Below are 14,622 nucleotides of genomic sequence, written 5' to 3'. Positions count from 1 at the left end.
GTTCAATCATATAACTGCTTACAATGACTTAAAAAACCCACCCAAATATGATGCAAGGAAACGAGGTTGTATAAAAGTTACTACCCTTATATGAAATTTATATTATATAAACCTACATTCAGCGTAAAAGATATTCTTATACTAAATTTGACGAAGTAAAAATAGCTAAATTGTAATTAAATATCGCAGTTCCTGGTTCAATTATACTTGCGCCAAATAAAAAAAACTATACATTAATTTGGATACATACCTAATGGTATTTGCAGCTTCAGTAATTTTAGTTTGTAATTGGGAGAGTAAATCGTGTAGTTCCGTCCATGCCTTTTCGGCGTGAAGAGCTTCTGCCAAACTCTGATCATAGGCTAACCGATTTTCCTAAATAAAATAAAAAAATATGAAAATAAAAGATGCAAGTAACCGCTTAAAATTCATCTTTACCGGCTCTCCGATTAATTCAAATGCCCTCTGGAGAACTTTAAAAGCCTCTTCAGCTCCAGGTTGCTTGTTCTTATCTGGATGAACAAGTACAGCTATTTTTTTATAATGTTTACGTATTTGCTCTTGCGAACTATTAGGAGGCACTCCCAAAATGCTAATATATATATATATATGAAAACAAATAATGTAGTGACTTGTCTCAAAGGCAGTTTTTAACATACCTGTAAGCATCTTTTCCTTTACAATTCAGTAGTTGATACATAGCTTCCTCTCCCGTTTGTGGTAAGCGACCTGTTTTAATAGATTCGCCAGTGGTCTCTGGTGGCCGTTTCTTAAAAAATTTCCTCCAAAATGCCCATTTGCTGGTCTTAGAAAATTTTGCATCAAAACGACGGCATGTGTTCCTGAACCAAATACCCGGCTTGTTTGAGTTTTGTTTTAGATCTTTGTATAGTTGTTTGACATATAGGCTACAGTACTCGTATCCAGAAGTCAAGCGATCATAAAGAATACTGCAGCCGACAACAACAATATCATATACTAAATTAAATAGCCATGTCAAAATTTTTACTGTATAGGAGTACCAAGCTTGAAGAACGCGTTTGGCTAATTCGTAGTTCCGATTATTACCTGACCCATGAGAGAACGAAGAATTGTTCATCGATGATGATGTACCATAAGTGCTACTATTTCGGTTACGTTTCGTTGATGAATATGAATAAGAAGCATTAGAAATATTTTGATACCGTGACCTTTGTGGTCCTGGACCAGCTGATGTGTTCGATGACGATGAATTAGGCGATTTTGTTGCTTTTCGAACATACGTATTACTTGCAGCGTTGTACACACTAGGTGAAGCTGTTGCTGTGTTCGACGAAGTCGCATTATTTTTGGCGGACCCGCCACGGCTGTCATTTGCAATTTTAGCTGTGAAATAAAATATGTAGATTAGCATGAATAAACTTTATATAAAAAATCGCAAAAATACTGAGAATACACAATACTCTTAGACAACAACATTTCATATTTAGGCTTTGCAAAGCTCACAAGTACACCGAGAAAGAGATCCGGGGCACGACGAAGGAGGCAGAGGAATATGTACCGGCATCGCAATCGGGCGAAAGTGTAGGATACTGGAAGGGATCGAACTGCCATTCCAAGCATTTTTACGGAAGCTGGAAAGAGAATCAGATCTCCAGAAGAGCATAACACTGCTAAAATGCTGAAGAAGAAAAAGAGGTCTCCGCTTTCAAGTACTCTACGAAAACCAAGCCGGCTATACCGCAATGGAGACTTCACGCAGTGTGGAGGAAGACAAAGTCGGAACAAGAACGAAGGAAGTGCCCACGCCTCCTGAGTCTTCATGGAGGACTGTGACTTTCAAAAGGCGGCCACAGCCATAAGGGAAGAGGAAGATGGTCGCTGAGAATGGTAAGTAGCCGCCCCCTTAAACCATAATGACAAGGAAGCACAACAGAGGTGTGTGTCACTCTCGGGATGCACAATATACAGACGGATGAACAATCTGGCGCAAGAAGCTGCTGGAAGCCACCGTGGTGAAGAAATTAGAATGTCCGCTTATGACGCCGAAACCCTGGTTTCAAATACCGGCGTGAACATTAGAAAATTTTTAGCATTGCTTATACACTTACTAATGCTGCCTACATTTGTGAGGTATCCTGCCATGTTAAAACTTCTCTACCAAGTGGTATCACTATGCGGCACGCCGTTCGGGTTTGGCATAAAAAAGGAGGCCCTTATCATTGTGCTTAAAACTTCAAAGTTCTTCATATGAGAGAAGTATCCTCTGTTCCTTAAAGGAATATTCCTGGGAAATATAGTATTAGTATACATTTTTTATAAACCTATTATATCCATCCTATGGAGTAGGTTTTAATTTTCTGGGTCAGGTAGAAATCCAAAAATCTTGTTACCACGGATATCTTCAATTGTTGCAGAATGGTCTTTTGTTGTTGTTGTAGCAGTTTATTGTGCTGTATCTTTCGTCTGCTTGATTCTGTTGAGTGTCAAGACCCAGGAACTCTGCGACTAAGATGGGGTGCGTTCACAGGAATCTGGGTCTGAGTCGAGTGGGTCTGGCCGGGCAGTTAAACAGGTGACGTGTATCGTGCGGTCCCTGGTTACAATCGGGACATACATCTTACACGTCGGCATCAATCCTAGCTCTGTGGAAATTGAGGCGGCTGCATCTGCCGGAACGTAATTGAGCCAGAACTACTCTGGTTTGCAGGGCGAGGCCGATTTCTTCGGGTGCAATGGGTGGCGGTCGTTCTCCAAGGACTATATTCACCCGGTAGCCAATTACCACATCTGCCGTGTCTGCATGAATGTTGTTTAGACCCGCTTGATCTAGAGGTTCTCTCTTGTAGCGCCGAACCTCACGCTCTAGATCGTGTAGATCTACCTTAAGGCTTCTGGGCGGTGGATATCTATCCACAAGATGATGATTTGGATGGTCTCTGCGATAACAGTCCAAAAGGTATTGCTTGGACAGCATGTACTTATGTCTTCGCACTGGTAGAATCTTCGTCTCCTGATGGAGGTTATCCACATGAGAACTGAGGAGACAGCCCGTCGCAGTTCTGAGGGCGGTATTCTGCCAGATCTGAATATTATTCCACTGGGTGTCACAAATTTGAAGAGACCACACTGGCGCTGCATAACTTACCACAGGCCGGCCAATTGCTTTGTACGCGGTCAACAAGGTTTCTTTGTCTGCACCCCAAGTGCTGCCAGCAAGTGACTTGAGGACCTTGTTTCTACTTTTGACTTTATCGCAGATTGCTGTGGCATGTGAGGAGAACGTGTAAGAGCTGTCAAATGTGACGCCAAGTATTTTGGGACACTTTATGGTCGGAATCATTTCAATCAGATTTTGTGGCGGATATCTTCAGATTTCTTGCAGCGAAATATGAGGCAAGCTCGTTGAGGTAGACGTTCAACCTATCGCAGATGTCATCAATGGGTGGGGGCCTGATGCCATGATCGTACAATCATGCGCATATGATACGATCTCTATGCCGCCCGAAGGGGGTGGAATGGAGGATAGGTAGAGGTTAAACAGTGCTGGAGATATCACCCCACCTTAGGGAACTCCCTGTTGCACTCTACGGTGTTTCGACTTCTTATCCCTAAATTCCACAAAAAACTGGCGACCACACAGATAATTCGTGACTCATCGTTTCAGGCCTGGCCGGAGAGACGTGTTGGCGATATCCTCAAATAATTTGGCATGGCTGACCGTGTCGAATGCCTTCGATAGGTCCAGTGCCACGAGGATCGCACAATCATCCGCATATGATACGACCTCTATGCCGTCTGGTGGGTGTGGAAAGGAGTATAGGTAGAGGTTAAACAGTGCCGGAGACACACAGATAATTCGCAACCCAGCGTTTCAGGCCTGGCTGGAGGAACGTGTTGGCGATGTCCTCAAATAATTTGGCATGGCTGGCAAATTCCGCTTATGTTCGTTGACTACCCTGTTTATTTCCAGATTAAGCTCCAAGCGGGGTTCACAGCACGAATCCCATCACGTTCGTCTGCGAGTACCACTGCTTGCGCCGGGAAATTGGCCCGCATTTGGGGTATTAGACCGGCTGGTATAAAGCGAGCGGCTGCTGCGTTAATGATGTCTCGGAATTTCCTCTCGGCCACAAGCACATCAGAGGGGGGTGGCAGTTCACTGAAGCGGCGATTGGTATACTCTCTGAACCCAGTCCAATCGGCCTACTTATAATTGATAAACGTCCCGCGCTCAGAGGTTATGAAGTCGGGTGATCGGTCGATGGTGGGAATTATGGGGAGGTGGTCTGATCCCAAAGAGATGACGTCTTACCAGGATACATCACTCAGTAGATCAGGGGATGCAATGGAGATGTCTGGCGAGCTCTGCACCTGCTCGTAATCCTAGTGGCGGCGTCCTCATTCACCGTGCAAAACGTGGAGCAATTAATCTACTCTGCCAAAGCTATGACACGCTGGTCGTTACCTAGGGGAGAATGCCATGACGTGTGATGCGCATTAAAGTCCCTTAGAACCAGACGATTATGGCCAGATAGCAACCCACTTATGTCGGGGTTGTAAGCCTGGCCATACACATTGTATAGCTCTAACTCGGCAGTACCAGACCTGACTGCTATCCCCATGCATTCCATGTAGGTGTCACTAGCGCCATGCGCAGGCGAGATAGGTCTATATTGCACGGAATGGTGTATTACGAAGGCTAATCCCCCACCTCCATTCCTTGAACGATCCTTACGTAGCACAATGTAACCGTGACAACTGTGCAAACAAAGCTGTTGGTCAGCTTTGTTTACTGGATCGCTGTGACCAATATGCTCTTCCGACTCAAAGTCCACAATCTCATCGATCTTGCCACGAAGTCCGTTGCAGTTTAACTGCAAGAACGATACACTTCCCGGCACTGGCCTGGCTGTATTAGGGCTACGATGCTGCCGTTGCGTAAATTGCCGTACGGGAGAGGTTGGGGGGTCACATAGTCTGACGCCGAAGGCGACGACGACGACGCTTGTGACCCACTGCTGGCTATGTTCGCACAGCACCTTGCGACATAGCCAGTACGACTATACTCCCGTAATGAAGTGAGGCCAGAGCAAGATCGGAAATGTACCCACTCCATGCACCGGTTACATCTCACCGACACCGACCGATGATGAAGGCGGTTCTGGCAAACCGAATAGAACCAGGGTCCGGGGTTCTTTTCAATCCCGGCAAGGACCAGAAGCGTTCCATCTCTCGTCTGCTTGGTTCAGTTGAATATCCAGATCCAGGAACTCGGTTACTAAAGTGGGGTGTGGTGAATGGGTCTGGCTGGGAAGTTAAACAGGTGAAATGTGTCGTGTGGTCCCAGATCACGGTCGAGGCACACATCGTGCACGTTGGCACCAATCCCTGCTCTGTAAGAGTTGAGGAGGCTACATCTAGCAGATCGTAATGGAGACAGAACTATTCTGGTTTGAAGGGGGAGGTCAATTTCCTTTGGAACGAATGGTGACGTTCGTTCGCCGAGGAAAACATTAACCCAGCAACTATTCACCACCTCTTCCACCAGATGCGGTAAAAAGCTACCGGGCAAATATAGTCCTTGGAGAACGACCGCCTCCCATTGCACCTAAAGAAGTTGACCTCGCCCGGCAAACCAGAGTAGTTCTGGGTCAATTACGTTCCGGCAGATGCGGCCGAATCAATCCCTACAGATCAAGGATTGACGCCGACGTGCAAGATGTATGTCCGAATTGTGACCAGGGACCACGCAATACAAGTCACCTGTTTAACTGCCCAGCCAGTCCAACTCGACTCAGGTCCCCCTGGAAACACCCCATCTAAGTCGCAGAGTTCCTGGATCTTGACACTCAACAGAATCAAGCCGACGAAAGATACAACACAACAAACTGGTACAACAACAATAACAACCTCTGCTACCGTGTCTTCATGAATGTTGTGCAAAACCGCCTTGCTTACCGCTGGATCTAGAGTTTCTGTCTTGTAGCGCTGAACCTCGCTCTCTAGATCATGAAGTTCCACCTTGAGGTTTCTGAGCGGTGTATACCTATCCACAAAATGATGATTAAGATGATCTCTGCGAACACAGCCCAGGAACAAGCAAAGCTTATAATTTATATCCGAAATTAAACTTTTTTTTTTGGACTTTTGGACCAAGTTGTATTTCCGATGTTAGTGTCCCCACCAACTGTAAATTAAAACACGTGTAATAAAAATACAGAATTAAAAACAATGTACAGTTATAACTGTACTGAGTATAACGATGACTAAGCACCAAATCCCGAAGCGTCCAATTCTGATGAATTCTAAATCCAAAGTGGAAATTAAACTCTGGGAAAGAAATTTAATGACATATTGAAAAAAATAATTGCTTATACTTGCTTACTTTTAAAGTTTAGGGCACATCTCCATAACTATAACTACATATATATATAACTTTGCCTATAACTCACAAACGAAAACACGATATTCGAACTAAATTTATTCGTCTGAAAGCGCTTGAAACAAACTTTCTAATCACGTAAAAACTGTACAAAATATGTAATTTTCAGAGGAATCGATGAGGGGCCAAAATAATTGTTTTATAATTTCTTAAATCCCTTTTCGGATGGTTACATATCATTCATCCACAATTTTTAGGCTAGAGGTGATAACATGAATTATTTACTCACCTCCATTAGCTTGAGTATCAGTAGTTTTGGTACTACGCTTTTTCTGCTGTTGCTCATTAGTATTTGTCTTGGTGTTATTTGAATTTTTTTGAGATGATGTTCCTGTTGCAGTACTCTTGTTGTTTGAAGATATATTTGCATTATTTAAAGACGAATTGTTGGCATTATTCGGTGCTATGGTTGCTCCTACCATTGGTGTGCTAAATCGTTTATTAGGTTTATTATTCAGAGATTGCTGATTTTGGTTCTCTTTATTATCGTGAGTTGGAGATTTCTTCGAAGATGTACGCAAAGATGAAAACTCGTCCAAATGACGCCGTGGATTTAAGACATTAGAACTTCCATTATTCTCTAATGGGGAAGAAGAGGACGACGATGATTTAACTGATGATTTTTGTTGATGCTTGTTAGCTGTAGGGTTAAGAGCATGGTGTTTACTATTGGAAGAGTACGTAGATGTATTTTGTTGAGTCTGATTGTTAATTTTGCTCAAAACATCGGAGTACGTCATTCGCATAGGTTTAACCTCTGCGACAATTCGTTTTTTAGGTGCGTCTTGACGTGGAATCTCAGTTTTATGATTTAGTACAGAATTAGTTGATTTCATTATAGTAATAGGCTTTTCATTTGGTTGTACTTTAGCGGATACATTTTGATTAGACGTATTCTGCTGTATAATGAGAGGCGATTCCGAAGTCATATCTGATGTCTCATTTTTGTTTGGGCTTTCCGCTTTCGTAGAATCCTGGCTGCTTTGGACACGATAGTCCATTTCGGTTTGCATTTGTTGGGAATTTTCGAAGTTCTCATAATGGGAATTTATGGACGTATTCCCACCTAACCAGTTGCTTGTCACATTAGGTGTCAATGGTGACATTGACAGCGGTGTTTCAATTTGTTCTTCCTCGTACTCCTCCAACATAGAGATGGGCTCTGCATTTAGATTATTGTTGGTCGCCCCCAGCAAAAGTACAGGTGGCATTTCAGCTGTGGGCAATTGAGTAAATGTATTGCTTGAAAATAACTCATAACTGTTGAAAACTTGCGGTGCCCCACCATTGTTAGAATTTGTAGGCAAATGTGATGGGGTTTGCTGATGAGCTTGTGGCTGCGTTGGTTGAATCGTTGCCTGTGGTTGAATGTGATGGTAAGCAGTTTGTGGTTGTGGGGGAGGCTGTGGGGCAAATTGGTGCAAGGGTGTAAATGACGTTTCCCCTGGCATAGGACCCATAGCATTCTCGGGACAGTGGTAGATTTTTAAAAAGTTTCCATTGCCCACCCTTAAGACTGAATATGTTTCTTGCTGGGCTGTAGATGAAACTTGTGTCGGTGGCAGCGAGGCATATGCAGCTTGCGCTTGAATATTGAATAATACATCATTGAAAATCTGTTGTGGGGCATGAGGATGATGTTGTTGAATAAACGGTGAGCCGCCCATCAATGGATTGGGCCAATGGACAAACTGAGGAGACGGTTGCTGTCCGGATTGGGATGGTTGTTGTACACCCACGCTGCTTACATAGTGCGGAATCTGCGGCTGTGGTATATTTGGATTTAGCCCACCTCTGTAAAAATCATCTCCCACAGAATTGCCATCATTATTAGACGGTGTTGACATTACCGTACTACGTGGTCAAACTCGAAGGCAAAAACTAGTGATTTTTTTCTTCATTTATTTTTCTCTTCAACTCTCTGTCCTAGTACGTAGCTGTATGTATAATGCAACTGTTGTCATACATTTGGTCACATAGAATTTAGCTTTTTATTTGTTTTTCTACACGCGACTACAAATATCAAAAAGAATATTTGACGAAAAAATACTGAAATTGTTTTTTTTTTTCAATATCTTGGCTTTTTTAATTAGTTGATTTAAGGAAAGGAATCTAAAAGTCTTCTTCTTCTTCCTCAGTCTGACATTCACCTAGATTATCATATTTATAAAGATGATAGGCTTTTTATACGGCACATCACGATCGTACTTATCGTGTGTACGTGTTGATTAGAGCTTTAGCCAACAAGGGTACATCGATTTCTTCTTTTTTTAATTCAATTTATTCTTCCAAGCTGTTAACAGTCGGCTAGGTTTGACGGTATTAAGATGTCCGATTTTTGTTCGCATTCTCCTTGTTGTCTTATTATTATTTATTAATTTTTTGATTTCACATACAACAAGACTTTCCAATCTTATGATTAGAGTATGTGAATTTTAATAGCATAAAATTTGTGTGTACAATATTAGATTACGTACTAATTCCTTGAATTAAAATGTATTTTGTTTTAATTACAATTTCGAAACAAAAATTATTAGTTATAATTAAATATCTAATACATGATGAAGAGATCTTTTGAATTTGCTTGCATTGCTTATAAATTGTATTGATGTTGGCAAAGAGCTTCATACACGGACTGCATTAAAAAAGAAATAGCATTCGGACACTAGCAGATTGTGTCGCTTTAGAACGATTAATATCCTTTTGGTGGTTCGGTCAAAATCCACTTTATTGTAGAGATACTCTAGTGTTGTCCTCTTCTTTCTCGCATATTCTCTGCTCATGTACGCACACATGTGCAAACACGCACACAAATTTCTTTGTGTGTTGGCAAAACATTTATCAGCTTGATGACAATGGTGATGATGGCGAATTGCACCATATGATTTGTGGTTGTTGTACTAATGAGATCACCTTTAATTCTTTCGCCATGTTAATTTTCCATACCTTTTTTCTTGTTATTATTTTATTTTAGATAAAATGTGTTTTTCAATACGTGTCTAGTAATGTTTATACCTTTCTGTGCAAACAGTAATCGAAAGACGCCAACCATCGAAAAAATTAAATGATTTTGATTTATCAGCTATGACTGAAGGTTGTTTTTGTTGTAGCAGTTTGTTGTGTCCTATCTTTCGTCTGCTTGATTATGTTGGGTGTCCAGATTCAGCAGGAGTTGAGACGGCTGCATCTGCCGGAACGTAATTGAGCAAGAACTACTCTGGTTTGCCGGAGGAGGTCAATTTCTTCGGATACAATGGGAGGCTGTCGTTCTCCAAGGACTACATTCACCCGGTAGTCATTTACCGCATCTGCTACCGTGTCTGCATGAATGTTCTCTAGACCCGCTTGATCCAGAGGTTCTCTCTTGTAGCGCCGAACGTCATGCTCTATAATATGTAGATCCACCTTAAGACTTCTGGGCGGTGGATATTTATCCACAAATTGATGATTTGGATGGCCTCTCCGATAACAGGCCCAAGGGATTGGTTAGACAGCATGAGTATGTCTTCGCACTGGTAGGATATTTGTCTCCTGATGGAGGTGGTCCATATGATTATAATATGAGAACTGATAAAACAGTCCGTCGCAGTTCGGAGAGCGGCATTCTGACAGATCTGAATATTATTCCACTGCGTGTCACAGAGCTGACGAGACCACACTGGCGCTGCATAACTTACCACAGACCGGCCAATTGCTTTGTACTCGGAAATATTTTGGGACACTTGATGTTCGGCATCATTTCTCCATCGACCATCACATTCAGCTCGGCATTCACCTCACTCGTATTTGTAGTAAACAATGTGGTTGAAGATATCTTCAGAAATATGAGGCACGTTCGTTGAGGAAGACGTTCAACCTATCACAGATGTCAACAATGGGTGGGGGGCTTGATACCATGATCGTACAATCGTCCGCATATGATACGACCTCTATGCCGTCTGGTGGATGTGGAATGAAGGATAGGTAGAGGTTAAACAGTGCCTGAGACACACAGATAATTCGCAACCCATCGTTTCAGGCCTGGCTGGAGGGACGTGTTGGCGATGTCCTCAAATAGTTTGGCATGGCTGACCGAATGCCTTCGATAGGTCCAGTGCCACGAGGTCCGTCCTATCGCAAACTTGGGCTGATTGAAGCCACGCCAAATGTGTGCGGTGATAGCATGCAAAGCAGTTGTGCTATTCAGATTTCGAAATCCATGTTGATGTTCGGCAAATGGAAATACCCGGGAGGGATAATGCCTCAAGCGTCTTTGATACTGGTGAGAGAAGAGGGATCGGTCTGTTCGACTCCCCCAGACTCGAGTCTTTTCCAGGCTTCGGGAACTATAAGAGTTCAAAGACAAGTTGAGGACAGTAGTAAGGTACTCAACTCCAGATTCTTCAGCATCAGTGTAGAGATTCCGTCAGGGCTCAACGTCTAAGATAATTTGGCGCCAAGGAAGACATTCGTAACTTTGCCCACGGTAAATTGTGACGGCTGTCCGTCGGTTCGGAGACCACGGATACGGCGAATAGCTCTCCTCCTTGTTCCGTCACTCTCGGGATGCACAATAAATTGACAGTTGAACAACAGTTGAAGTCACTAAGGTCCTATCACCCGTCTACCGGGGTTGAAGAGTGACTAAACAGTAGAACAGTAGACAGCTTGCCTAAACCGATACCCAAGTGACATTGCTTCAAGTTTTCCAGCCACAAACTCCAACTATATTCGTTGACTACCCTGCTTATTTCCAGAATCAGCTCGCTGAATCAGCCTTCAATCTACTCTGCCAAAGCTATGCCACGCTGGTAGTTACCTAGGGGTGAATGCCATGAAATGTAATGCGCATTGAAGTCCCCTGGAACCTTATGTCGGGGTTGTAAGCTTGGCCATTAATTGGGACACAGCTACCTACCGGCGGTATGTACACGTTGTATAGCTCTTTCTCGACAGTACCCGACCTAACTGTTATCCCCATGCACTCCATGTAGGGGTCACAAGCTCCAGGCGCAGGCGAGATGGGTCTATACCGCACGGAATGGTGTATCACGAAGGCCAATCCCCACCTCTTTTCCTTGAGCGATCCTTATGTAGCACATTGTATCCGTGGCAACTGTGGAATCTGCAGGTGTTGGTCAGCTTTGTCTCCTGGATTGCTGCGACCTATATGTTTTTCCGACTCATAAAATCCACTATCTCATCGATCTTTCCATGGATACTGCAATTCAATAGCAAAAATAATATTCTTCCCGGTACCGCCTTCCGACGACGAGGACGCAGAAGGCGACGACGACGACGCTTGTGACCCACTGCTGGCTATGTTCGCACAGCACCTTGCAACATTTTCAGTGTGACTATACTCTCGTAGTGATGTAAGACCAGAGCAAGATCGGAAATGTACCCAATCCATGCACTAATTACACCTCACCAACCGATGATGGAGGCGATTCTGGCAAACCGAACAGAAACAAGGTCAGGGGCTCTTTTCAATACCGACACGGACAAGAAGCGTGCTGAGAAAGCACTCCAGGATGTGCCTCTCCCATTACGAAAAAAGACGAACACGTACACTGAGACGGCAGCCCTTCCTATGAAGGGTTCCATCGGGTCAATCCGGTGCGTGCAACCGGCTGGATGGTTATGTGTACATGTGACGCATACAACTTTGTTTTCACCAATACTATTACAATGACCATGCATCTGATGTGCCACGTAAACTCCGCATTAGAAACTAGGTCTTCTCCGCATTAAAAAGTACGCTCTATCTTCGATTACTGGCACCATCTTCAATTATCTAACAGCCTGTTTCACTAAGCTGAGTGACAAGCTACGAGAACGAATGGTAGTCACTCACTCTCCGAGTGAGAATGGGTTTCACTTACTCGTATATAATTATTCGCATGGCCTTACGTTTCGTGAGTGAGAGAAAATGCTGCCAGATCTACAGTTTAAAAAAAATACGTATATTTGGCAAAAAAAAACGCGAAAACAGATAAAAAACAGAAAAGTAGTCTTCACTAATCGGAAAAGTTGACACAATGTGTCAAAAAAAAAAAAAAATAAACAAACAAATAAAAGTGAAACAGAAAAAGTGCGTCGTATTTAAATAAAAAAATGTATATTTCGGTGGCAGTATATTTTTTGGGTAGTATATTATGGTTGGCAGTATATTATGGGTTGTTGAGAACAAAAGCCGTACTTAGCACCGGTCGGAACCGCAGATCTAGTGGCTGATATAGCACGGTCTACCATCTCCTCCAATTCTGTTAGGGCACAGAAAGCATATTCGCCACCACCTGTAGCTTCCAAGCTCTTTTTATTATCCATCAGTTTCTTTTTGGTGCGCGATTTTAAGTCCGCCCAAGTCTGAAATTGAAAAATTATATAAAATTAGAACCATTATATTATCGTACATACCTTTCTCCACTCGGCTGTGGTACGCATAGGAGGGCCATGCATGTTTAATTTTGTGGTAATGGTTTTCCACTTCTCATCCACTGTATATTTGGACCCTCCAAATACTGGAATACCCTTGGCCAAATCCGAATCCTCCATCATGGCTTTGACCAGCTCTTGTAGCTGCTGGGGTGTAGATTTTTTTACGCTACAAACAATACGATTTATTAGCAAAAAATAAAACAGCAAAACAGCTTTTTATGTGAAAACAACTTACATTTTCTTTTCCGTTTTTTAATAATTTAGCGCGCGAAGGCTAAAATGCAAGTGAGTGTTTTTGACACTTGTCTTCTTCGAATTGACACTAGCACACGCATAGTGAAACGCAATTATAAAGCAATTTGCTTACGTCTTCTTGCACGTTGTCACTCACCCGATTAGTCGTTTTTCTGCTTCTTATTGGAACCCAAATCAGCTGTTTGACTGATAGTGTGCGAGTGAGTGGAAGCAATAAGCTTAGTGAAACAGGCAGTAAGTCTTGTCGAAGTCGACTTTTACTACTTAATGGGCACTTTACATAGCACATCATAGGGATTGCTTATTGTAGCTGTGTTTTATTTTAGCACTATATATAGGACAGTGTAATGAAATTTGTATGCAAATTTCATCTATCCAGGAGTATTCTGTTCAGCTTTTTAGGCGGAATGCTGTCAAACTCAACAAAAAATGTCGGCGAAACGCTGGAGGAAAAAAGGCGAAAAAGTAATACTCTGTTCATAGTGAGGACAATAGTAAAGAAATTAGTGGCAACACTAAACATCGTTGTCGGCATCATGTTTGTTTTATTGGTTTCAATTGTTCCTTTTTTCTATTTGTTATTTGATTTATCAGGATTGCCATGATATGTTTATCACAAATAAGTGTGGCCATCCGCAGAAATCCTCTATTGTGAATGGCAATATAAAATTAAAACCAATTATTCATGGTACAAAAATTAAAGACATGTTCATGGGAACAGCTGAGAAAATTTTTTTTAATTTGACAAATTTCCTAATATCGATCATTGATGTGCGTGCCTTCATTTGTATGTGTGTTGCTTACATGAAAAAAATACTTGGAAAACGATATACTGAGCGTTGGTTTGTATCTCCTTATTCAGGTTTGGTTTTTGCAAATTAAAGAAATTTCGAGAAATTGAATATTTGATATTTGCATCATCACAATTTTCACATGCGTATTTTATTGTTTCCATAATTGATTCATCTTCTATTTCTTGATGTGGTGTCTCGTTTATGAAAGGAAATGCTGGTATACGTTTTTCACTCAACATAGAATTTGGCGCTCATCGGTGGGTGAACAAAGCAATAACTTTTGACCAGAAAAATTTTTAAACTGCATACTAAACGGCATACTGCTACCCAGCAGGCATTTGACATTACGAGTTGTAAACAATCCACCGGCGTTGCCCAGCAAAATGTTGTTTTTGGCCAAATGACCCTACCAATGCCAATTATTTGTAAAATTGCGTGCACAAATCTTAATATATTTTTGCAGCGAAAAATACCAAAAATTAATCGGCCAATATAGGGTTCAATGGAAAGGTACTTGACTTGTATACGAAACTTTCATAAAAATTTGGGTTCGCAGGCGCATGACCCAAATGGACATGTATACTCATGGTTGAATTAAGAAGGTTGGGTCACTTGCCCAACAACAACGAAATTAATGCTACAACTCTGTGGCGATTGCTGCGCATATTCCCACTAGGCTGTCAAATTTCCGGACACTTCCTAATTGATATTCTGGTCTTTATTTGCATT

At 42.3% G+C, this 14,622-nt stretch overlaps 2 protein-coding genes across 2 annotated transcripts in view; both read right to left on the bottom strand.

Moving 5' to 3' along the window:
• Positions 1–8,571, bottom strand: part of LOC106085584 (myb-like protein I) — a 52,864-nt gene extending 44,293 nt beyond the window's left edge. Inside the window, exons 1-4 of the mRNA XM_013249896.2 lie at positions 6,654–8,571; positions 660–1,365; positions 439–592; positions 251–375 (exon numbers count right to left, since the gene is read on the bottom strand). Coding sequence (XP_013105350.2) covers positions 251–375; positions 439–592; positions 660–1,365; positions 6,654–8,271 — 2,603 coding nt within the window. The 5' untranslated portion in view covers positions 8,272–8,571. The remainder of the gene's footprint in view (positions 1–250; positions 376–438; positions 593–659; positions 1,366–6,653) is intronic.
• Positions 8,572–12,502: 3,931 nt separating this feature from the next.
• Positions 12,503–14,413, bottom strand: LOC106085568 (uncharacterized). Its single transcript, XM_059363202.1, has 3 exons — positions 13,080–14,413; positions 12,824–13,010; positions 12,503–12,772 (listed from the first exon to the last, which is right to left on the bottom strand). Exons 2-3 carry the CDS (start codon positions 12,962–12,964, stop codon positions 12,560–12,562), a joined length of 354 nt encoding a protein of 117 aa, XP_059219185.1. The 5' UTR covers positions 12,965–13,010; positions 13,080–14,413; the 3' UTR covers positions 12,503–12,559.
• Between the last annotated feature and the right edge of the window lie 209 nt (positions 14,414–14,622).

Source organism: Stomoxys calcitrans, chromosome 2 (assembly GCF_963082655.1).
Source record: "Stomoxys calcitrans chromosome 2, idStoCalc2.1, whole genome shotgun sequence".
NCBI classification, from domain to species: Eukaryota; Metazoa; Arthropoda; class Insecta; order Diptera; family Muscidae; genus Stomoxys; species Stomoxys calcitrans.
Note: the sequence above shows the minus strand (reverse complement) of the source record. Positions and strands in the feature narration are given on the sequence as shown.